This window comes from Capsicum annuum, chromosome 10, assembly GCF_002878395.1.
Source record: "Capsicum annuum cultivar UCD-10X-F1 chromosome 10, UCD10Xv1.1, whole genome shotgun sequence".
Classification (NCBI taxonomy): domain Eukaryota; kingdom Viridiplantae; phylum Streptophyta; class Magnoliopsida; order Solanales; family Solanaceae; genus Capsicum; species Capsicum annuum.
In genome coordinates this window covers 157,817,103-157,827,623 of record NC_061120.1, presented here as the reverse complement: position 1 = coordinate 157,827,623, position 10,521 = coordinate 157,817,103, and the positions used below count along the sequence as shown (strand labels likewise).

Sequence of the window (10,521 nt, the reverse complement as noted above, 5' to 3'; positions counted from 1 at the left end):
TATATATATTTTTGATAAATGTTCTTCTTTTCTCTCTCTAGTGCCCCTTTTCCTCTTTAAGTATTTTATATCCGACTCAATATAACTAAAGGACTAAAAACAAGTCATTTTGAATATAAACTAGGTTTTTAGAATTATTAAAATATAAATTACTCTCTCTGTTTTAATTTATATGAGTTACTTTGACTTGACACAAAGTTTGAAAAAAAAAGGAGCACTTTTAAAATTTGTGATCTAAAATAAATGATAGGTGCTTGTGTGGCTATAAATCATTTCACCGAGGATAAAATAGTGTATTTTAAAGTTAAATTATTACTTAATATAGAAATATTCATTCTTTTATAGACTGATTAAAAAAAGTGATTCATATAAATTGAGACAGAGGGAGTACAAATCATCTTATATATGTGAGTGTACAATTATAATTTTAAAATAACTGTTTATATAGTTAGCTTGGTGTAGATTCATGTTTTTAATATTTTAAAATGTTCACAACTAAATTAGGTCTCGTAAATCAATAAAAAAAATTGAGTCTCAAATTATCATGACTTTAGTTATCACAATTACTTAACTTTTAATAGAGAAATATTGATTCAATCTATGTTAGGATTGAATTGAGTCTCTGTTTGTCATGACTATAGTTAACATAATTAGTTGACTTCTAATTGGGGTATATTGATTCAATATATGTTAGTCGAATTGAGTCTCAATTTATCACAATTATAGTCAACATAAATAGTTGACTTCTAACTAAGGAATGTTGATTCAATCTACATTATGATTAAATTGAGTTTCAGTTTATACTTCTCTTGTAAAATATTGATGTAATTTATATTAGAATTAAATTAAGTCTTAGTTTGTCATGATTATAATAATAAATATTTGACTTCTAACTGAAAAATATTGATTCAATCTATATTAAGATTAGATTGAGTCTTAATTTATCATGAATATAATCAATATAAATGTTTGACTTCTAGTTAAAATATATTAGTCCAATCTACATTAGGATTGAATTATGTCTTAATTTGTCTTGATCGACTATGGTCAACATAAATGGTTTACTTCTAATTGGGGGGATGTTGATTGAATCTATGTTAGGATTGAATTGAATTTTAATTTGTCATGACTATAGTCAACATAAATGATTTACTTCTAACTAAAAAATGTTGATCCAATCTCTATTAAGATCAAATTGAGTCTCAATTTGTTACGATTATAGTTAAAATAAATGATTGACTGCTAATTGGGGAATATTGATGCAATCTATGTTAGGATTGAATCGAGTATCAGTTTGTCACTATTATAGTCAATCAAAAGGTTGACTTTTACTTGAGAAATGTTGATTCAATCTATGTTAGGACATATCAAATTGAGCCTCAATTTGTGAATCTTACGACTTTCCACCACAATTGTTGACTTCTAGTAACTTAATTTCACTTCTAAATTTATTTATAATGAGATGAAGGAGCAACGAAAACGGCGTTGGCGGCAGCAGCAGCGACAACGACAGCAGCAATAGCAACAACAACCAACAATAATACCACCACCACCACCACCAACAACAACAATAATAATAATAATAATTAAAAAAAATGATTTGAGATTTTTTTCAATTCAATTTTGATCAATTGCTTAAAAAAATTTAGTGAAATGATATGAAAATACTTTAAAGTTTTAGTTAACATGATTGTTGACTTCATAATAACTCAACTTCACTCCTATGTAAATTTTAAACATTTATTTTTGTGAGATAAAGTGAAAAATAATTTTAAAAGATATTAGACTTGAATTTCTTTTGAATTCAATTTTGATCAATTATTTATATATTTTTTAGCGAAAATATATAAGAATACTTTAAATTTTTAGTCGACACAGTTGTTAACTTCTAATAACTTAATTTCACTCCTATGTATAATTTTAAGATGGAAAACTTTCAGAAATAGCCTGATTTTCAGTAAATTGGGAGTGCCCATGACCTAATTTTTAAAAATGTCATCTTTAGCCAATGTATCAACTGTATGCAACTGACTCTATTCGATATAAAATATAACACAATGAGAGTAATTACATGTCACAACCTTTTTCTCTTTTTTCTTTTTTTCTTTTTTCTATTTTCATTTTCTTTTTTTGTCTCTTCTATGTCTAACTTCTATTTCTCTTTTGTTGTTTTTTCGTTTTTAAAATTTTTTCTCTTTCTTTCTTTTGTTTTTTTGGTGCTTTTTTCTTATTTTTTTCTTTTTTCATGTTCTCCCTTTTTTTTATTTTTTATTTTTGTATTTTTTTAATATTTTTTTCTTTCTCCCTTTTTTGCTACATTTTTATATATTTTTTTATATTTTTAAAAATATGGCTACGTCGAGCACAAATTATGGATGATAACTTTTATTGAAAACATTCCTCTAATGAATTCCCTGGGAACTTCTATAGTCAATGGAATATATAGAATTGTGATCAATCAAATATTGTAAAATCTCGGTATTTATTATAACAAAAATACCACAATTATTTATTGTATTTGTATTTGCACCATTATATATATTTTTTATTCATTGATACAATTGTATTTGTATTTCTATTTTATAGTTCACACTTGTATTTGTATTTTGTAGTTCACATCATTATTCATATTTTTATATTCGTTGATACAATTGTATTTGTATTTGTATTTTACAGTTTGCACCATCATTTATATTTTATACAATTTGCACTTATATTTTAAAGAACTGTTTTGTATTTGTTAGTTGACTGCATATTGTGTTTGTTATTTTGTGGTTTCATTTTACTTGTATATGTATATGGATTTTATTTTCATCGATGCACTTGTATTTTGTAAAGAATTATTTTATATTTGTATTCGTAAATTTTGACCGCATATTGTATTTGCATTTGTAATTTTATTTATTTTGTTTGCTTGTATTAGAATTTATAGTTGGTTGGATCATTCGTATTTTTAAATAATTAAAAATAATTTATTATTTTTCTTTATAGGAACACTTGTATTTATATTCATTGATAGTACGAATTATATTTTATCGATACGAATTGAATAGTACAAATATAAAATAATAAATTATACAAATCAAAATATTGCATTTGTATTAAATAATATGTTTATACAATTTAAACCATATGCATACAAATGATACTTGTTTATATATAAATACAAAGGATAAATTTAACTTACAAATACTAGTCATACATTTGTACTGATTGATATATTGAGCATTTGTATATTTTAGACTCAAACAAATACAATTAATCCACATATTTATTTGTATACAAATAAAAATTATAATCTGTACATATTCAAGGTTAAACTATTCAATACAAATAATAGATTTATATAAAATATATAGTATGATACAAATAATATAAAATATATAAAATATAAAATACAACAACAACAATCAAAAAGAAAATACTAAAAAAAAAAAAAAAAAAGGAAGGAAAAAAATAACCAAAAAAAGAAAGAAGACAAAACGAAAAAAAATTCAAATAAGCTTGCAAAGAAAAAAGAAACAAAAATAAGAAAATATGAAAAAATGGAAAAGAAAAAAAGAAAATATAAAAAATGTGGAAAAAATGAAAAGGAAAAAATAAGCGAAAAAAAAAGTAGAAGCAAAAAAATGGAAAAGAAAGAGAAATAAAAGATAGAAAAAGTGAGAAAATTCAGGGAGAAAAATAAAGAATAGAGTTTGTGAATGTATTTAATTGGCAAGAGAGAGACAATAGATTGTAATTATTTGAAATTTAGACTAAATAGGATAATTTGGAGCTTATATTTGCAAAGCCATGTGGTTTTTTCTTTTTAAAATTTATTTTTACGAGATGAAGTGAAAAATGATTAAAAAATATTGGGTTGAATTTTTTTTTTCTGAGTTCAATTTTTATGAACTACTTAATTTTTTTTTAGATAAAATAATAAACAATACAAAAAATACTTAAAAAATAAAATATAATTTAACTAAAATAAATTTATATTTTAACGTGGCTTTCTAGTTTAGAACTCGTGACCCAATGATTATAAATTTTTGACCAATTTATTAGAATAACATTATATGATGGCCCAAACAATTTTTATTTATTAAGTTAATCTTTATATATAGTTGAATTTTCTGTCAAATTTATATATACTCAACATATAAATTATTTGGAGTTAAGATAAAATTTCTACACAAAAATTTTTAAGTCAAATTTAATTAATTAACTGTTGAAATGTCACCTTGATAACCATGAATTGAATTGTTATTTAAAGGTGATTTTCCTTTAGTTTGTAAACAATACAAAAAGGAATTTAACCTTAAAAGTAATAACATTATTTATTAATTACTTTATAAATAAACTAATTTAGCAAGTAAACTATCATTATTTTCAATCCAAAAAATTTCATTCATTATTTCTTTTAGTTAGATATTTTTATTATTTGGATTCATTTTTCTTAAAGAAAATTATAGGAGGAATTTTGTAGATGGAATAATGGAGGATTTAAAATTTAAAAAAAAATGAAAAAGAAATAAAAAAGTTAAAAATCGATAAAGTAACAACTAAAGAGATATATCGATAGAAGTATTGAAAGGAAAAAATAATATATAATACACGTTAAAATATGATGATTAAAAGATTTCAAATTAGATAAGAGAACTAAGAATAAATAAGAAAAAAATAAAATAAAAAAGTAATAATTTAAGGAGTAGTTTAGAGTAAAGTAAAATTATGATTTATAGAAGAACAATAAACAAATAAAATAAAAGTCAAAGTCATTTTACTTTTGAAGAAAAAAATAGATATTTTGAAGCCTAAAGTCTTTTTACCTCATTCTTGCCGTCCGTGCCATTTCCTTTCATACTAAATAGCACTACTCACAAAAAAAAAAAAAAAACCTAATTTACTGACAATATTCTTGATATATCATTCATAGATAATTCTCACTTTATGTTAGTCATGCACCACCTTTTTTATTTTTAATGAAGCAATCATTTATCTTTTGATTTGGTTTACTTGGTCAGCTAGCAACACTTGCACCAGATAGGTAAAGATCATAGTTTATTTGACATTTCAATTTTATAATTCTTAGCTTCGTCCAACGTCGATTCATTTTAATTTAGAGATCGTATGGAAAATATGTTTATCACTATTTTTATTTATTGATTTGGATTTACACGTGTCAAACTTCTTTCTGCTATTCTTTTAGAATAGAAATTATTTGACTTATCGAATATATAAAAAACGAAAAGAAACTCACCATAGTTTCAAAATAAAAAAAATACAAATGAGTAAAGCAGTACTTAATGCAGGAAATATGTAGTTCCAACGCATCAAAAAATTTCTTTTTCCTGAATAAGACTGATTATTTTATAGTTAATAAGTCGGTAAACACATTTTAGATTATTACATATTAGAGAAAAAAAATCAAATTCTATAAATATAAGTATGATTCACTGTGCAAATTACAATCGTTGGTTCTGATGCCTATATTTACGAGATAGAATACTATATGTCATGACTAAATATCTCTAATTCCACGTAAATGTTAATATTCAGTGGCTATGACCTTCTGAATTACTATAAGTAGCATCCACTAACTTCAAAATGTAATTCATTATATATTCTATTTACTAACTAAATTTAGATGCTCAAATTTACAGATTTGGACAGTATATGGTCACTTGCCATTCAACAATTAAGTCTTCCAAATCGATTAATAATTGTTCACCAATTTCAGCTTATGCTTTTATTCGCTTAAATTTTCTATTTATCGTTACAGTTTTAATATAATTCATACCGTTTGTATGAATCATATTAAACTACTCTATTCCGTATATATGTGTGCGGGGTTAACTCTTTGACAATGTCAGTTTTAATACAATGAATGTTGAGTTGGTCTTATAATGATTTGATTTGAGAGTCAGCATTTCAATTTTCATCTCATGTGAGTTTTTCCATGAAATATGAATACAAATCAAAGTACAAGACTAGCAAATTGCTTTGTGGAAAAGTCAAACACTTATTTTTCTATGCATGTATCCAGAAGAAAGCTAGGTGTAAGTTGTAACAAAGTCGTACAAATTAATAAGTTGAAAAAAAAAGAAATACAAATTATTGAGACTTTCGGGAATCTAAGCATATGCACTAATAATATTCTTATTTATCTAAGCATATGCACTAATAATATTCTTATTTATCTTTCAATGTTTGATAAATTAATAGATAGATGTGGGGGGGGGGGAGGGGGGTGATGGATGCGGGACTATGGGGATAGGATGGGATAAGGTGTCTTGGAGGATAATTGAAAGAATAAAATATTATTTATGATTATTGTTTTCTATTTTTATTAAGTAAATTATTTTTTTTATTCTGAAGTAACTTATTTTTCTATGTAACGAATGAAAAAATTGAAAAAAATATATTTTTTTTAAAAATATTTGTCGCCACTCCAAACACACCCTAAATGCAAAAATTCAGCACGTGGTAAATAGTTGGACTTGTTGGAATATTCAATTGCCCATATGTTTGGTTTAGACCAAAGGGGCTAAAATTAGTTTTTAAAAAAATGAAGTTGCCAAAAGTGAGTGAGACATTTGTTATCAGTACAACCTTTAGTGGCTTGACAACTCTAAATAGCTGTGTTGTAGTACCTAATTTTCAACCACACATAATAAATTAGATACTATAAGTTTGATATTCTTTGACTTGCAAACTATACAAACTATTACTTCAACTCAAACTCCTAGACGTTAATAGTGACTAGTGACTGTCCTAACATGTCTTCAAAGTTCAACATTATATGTAATAATTTCTTTCTTAGAAAAATTGGATAAATCTTATCACAAGTGATAATTATCACGTGGTTTAACTATAATTGATTATTACATGTTGAGTTGAGAATTACAAGTATTGTCATCCAAAACTAATGTAGTGCTTTTTTTTTCCTAAGTATATTTTGAGTTGTTAATTATTATGACTTATAGTATTTTTTATATAGGTTTTCAAATATATAATTTTTATTTTAAAGTCTAAATCATGACATATAAAGTAGAACAGTGCGAATACTAAATATAGAAAAATATAATTTTCTTAGACTGATTAAAAAAGAAAGATTATCGTATAATAAATTGGTATGGAGGTCGTAGTACCAAGTTTTCAGTGATAAGATGAAATTTCAGCGAAAAGTAAGTGAAGATGTGCAGATCGAGACAAAGGGCAAATAACATTGAAGTTCTCTTAGTATAAAAATACTGGATTTGGCAAAAAGCATGAAAGACGGAACATGAAAATATATCAAATTAAATGCATGTGCAATACTTAAGCAACGTTGCATCATATATTGCCAATACACATGGACCTCCTAATTATATAAATGGTACTACACTAATTTAATTATCTTGGAGATTTAAGTGATTCAACTAGAGATTTTCCACAAGGTCCCTTTGTTCTAATGCAAGCTCGATACTCGTTGAACGTCATCGGAGAATATAACGCGGGCTGATCCTCCGTCACAAGTTCATCTGCAGGTTTGATGAGGATGTTACCTCCTGGATTGTAGAAAAATGCTAAAGAGACACGTTCTTTGGCTGAATTAACGATCACGCGATGTTCTACGCTCTTGTATATTGCGTTGCTTAATACCTATAAAATGTACAACCTAAAAAGTTAGAAAACCATATTCAAAATGAAATGATCAAAAAGTTAAGACATGGCAAAAACTAAGATGAGGCAATTACCTTTGTCATGGTACAAGGTCGTGCTTAATTAGAGTATCACTATGCATATATAACTTGGTTTTTTTTTTTTTTTTTTTACTAATGATTTTATTTGCATAGTACCCAACATTATCGCTTCCTCGAATTAAGTTCTACATCACCATCACCTCATGGGCTTAATTAATCGAGTATTTATGATAACCAGAATATTGCACTGATTTCTTTTTGTGTATATGTTGCTGAAGTTACGAGAAAAGATAGAGTAACCTGTCGATAGTCATATCGGGAATTAGTGTTTCCACATCCAACATTCTCATGAAAGGGTAGACTATAAAATGATAAAGGAATTATTTCTTTTACGCTATATTTACCTGAATCTGATCTCCGATGTTGACAATGAAAGCATTAGGAGCTGGTTTAACAGTCATCCAGTCATCGCCACGACGGACTTGGAGGCCGGTGACGTCGGTGTCAGGGAGGACAAGGGTCAGGCCACCAGGATCAGAGTGGGGAGAGAGGCCGAGTGTTAAATCCGGCTGGGGACATTTTGGGTAAAAATTTACCCTTAAGCATGCACCTCTTTCATTGTCTCCACCAAACTTTTTGTGTAGATAATCCTCATTTAATCCTAGATTTATCGATAAAATCTTTGTTAATCTTTCACATAGATTCACTAATTGTTGTCCATATTCAGCAATGATTTGCCTGAGAGGTCATAAAAATTACAAAAAATGAAAAAAAGAAGATAGAGTTAGAACTAATATTATGATATATGCAAAATATAGAAGTTTAATTTTGATATATACATTAACTAAATAATAAAAGTTTATCACTCAAAAAGTTACGGCATTACACGTAATCTTTATAACAAGTATATGTAGTTTGATAAAAAGTTGCAAGGAATGGTAACAAGTCTTTTATAACATGTAAGACTACAGTAATAAGTGATAGCGTAATATCTTTTATGTCTATATTATTTGAATTCGTTATACATCACCACATTTTTCATGTTGCGTGCATCGAAGAATTGTACTATAGGAAAACGTGAGGAAGGACAGCTAGACTTTAGTAACAAACTACACAAGGGACCATATAGTATAATAACTGTGGAAGGACAACGTCAGTTACAAATCTAGATGTTGACGGAGTTCAGAAATGTCGATCTGATAGGTAAGACTAAATTTATTGCTATATAGTATGTATTTCAGTAAATGATTTTCTTCATTTGTATAAATATAATTCTTTCATTGTTAATTTATATAGCGTAATTTGACTAAACATGTAAATATTTAATTAAGAAAGAAATTTTTTTTGAAACTTGTAGTATTAGATACATCATGAGATGTATATGGCTATAAAAGTATTTCATTAGAGATAAAATAAAAAAAATGATTATTGTTATAAAGTACTATTAGTTTAAGAAATTGTAGGAGATTATAAAGTGGGAATTGAATTCCCCACTACTAAAGTTATGAGCAACTAATTTTTCCTAATATGATTATTATTTTTTAAATATAGAAATATGTTATTTTTCTTCAAAATGTACTAATAAGAAAATAATGTATTACGAAAAAGGGCTAGAGGGGTATATCAATAATTAAGTAAATAAAAGTGTGTTATTTTTAACCGTTGAAATTGTTGGATCAATGAGATGATCAAACAATTCGAAACAGAGGTCTCAAGTCCGAGTCCCACCCTTACCCATTTATTTTTAAAAATGGCATTATAACCATTTAAGTTTTTAGATGAGTGGGTTGGTCGTACACTTTAAAACGTTAAAATTGAAAAGAATGTGTAAGTTCACCTGCATGATATAGGAAGATTAGGCCATTTGTCCTCGTCCTTCAACAGCTGAGGAAGATAATGAAGGAAGAAATAATCACACCAATCCAATTTAGCACCTTTCACCACTCCAAGCCTGCTTCCATACCCTTCATAGGTAACTGGAGAATTCGCCAACTTATGCTTCTCCTCAAGCGGGAGATGAAAGAACTCCCGCCAAACACCACGTACGTAAGCCACGAGTTCATGGCTAACCCCGTGGTTCACCACTTGGAAGAAACCCCATTCGCGACAAGCCTTGGAAATGAGCTCCATAGTCTCAACGCGAATAGATTCATCGAATGACTTCAAGTTTTCAAGATCAATCAGTGGAATATTATCAACATGAGATGTTGTCTCAATGAAACATGGTCTATCCGCTGGCAATTTCACGAAGTGTTCGGGAATTTCCTTAATCCCACTTTCGGACAGTTCCTGAACTCGAATTATCGGCTCGGGCCAACTTTCCATTCGACTCATTATTATGTTTTAGTGACTTGCTTGTTTAATACTGCTAACTATTATATAGTATAAGCTTTGTCGGTTGTGGACGATAATAATGATTAAAAGAAGCAAAATTGGCGTGAGCTAGTAGTGTGAGAACGTGAATTTCATGGGGGGGGGGGGGGGGGGGGGGAGATTAGTGCTATATTCAGTTGCAACGTATTTGTTCTGTACTGTGTACTGCTACTACACGAGGACGAGGATAGATGTTGTAACTTATAGGATGAGATGCTGAACCTCGTGTTGTTTGGGTTGTCATTTTATTGGTCGGACAGAGAGAGAAGAGGTGGATGGGTGTAGGGACTAAAATATTTAATAATGAGTCTAGAAAAATACTTCCTCTATCTCGAATTTTCTAATTTAATTTCTCATTTTACTTGTTTTTTTTCATTAATTAAGAGATAATTTTTTTTTTTTCATATTTTACCCTTTGCATTAATTATTTTTTCTTTAAATTAAAATGTAAACATCATTTAATAGTGGTACAATGATA

At 27.5% G+C, this 10,521-nt stretch overlaps 1 protein-coding gene across 2 annotated transcripts; it reads right to left on the bottom strand.

Moving 5' to 3' along the window:
• Positions 1 to 7,191: 7,191 nt before the first annotated feature.
• LOC107844833 (jasmonate-induced oxygenase 3) lies at positions 7,192 to 10,162 on the bottom strand. Of its 2 annotated transcripts, none has more exons than XM_016689175.2 (3): positions 9,508 to 10,154; positions 8,075 to 8,408; positions 7,192 to 7,629 (listed from the first exon to the last, which is right to left on the bottom strand). In XM_016689175.2, exons 1-3 carry the CDS (start codon positions 10,002 to 10,004, stop codon positions 7,381 to 7,383), a joined length of 1,080 nt encoding a protein of 359 aa, XP_016544661.2. In that variant the 5' UTR covers positions 10,005 to 10,154; the 3' UTR covers positions 7,192 to 7,380. The 2 variants fall into 2 exon arrangements, with proteins under 2 accessions (XP_016544661.2, XP_016544662.2); XM_016689176.2 differs by lacking the exon at positions 7,192 to 7,629 and adding an exon at positions 7,783 to 7,970 and having other exon boundaries at positions 9,508 to 10,162.
• Positions 10,163 to 10,521: the final 359 nt, after the last annotated feature.

Coding starts and splice junctions, on each gene's coding strand:
- LOC107844833 (XM_016689175.2), bottom strand. CDS start 10,004: ATGAGTCGAATGGAAAGTTGGCCCGAGCCGATAATTCGAGTTCAGGAA. Junction 8,409..9,507: donor AATCTTCCTATATCATGCAG/GTGAACTTACAC, acceptor ATGACCTCTCAG/GCAAATCATTGCTGAATATG. Junction 7,630..8,074: donor ACATCGGAGATCAGATTCAG/GTAAATATAGCG, acceptor TACATTTTATAG/GTATTAAGCAACGCAATATA.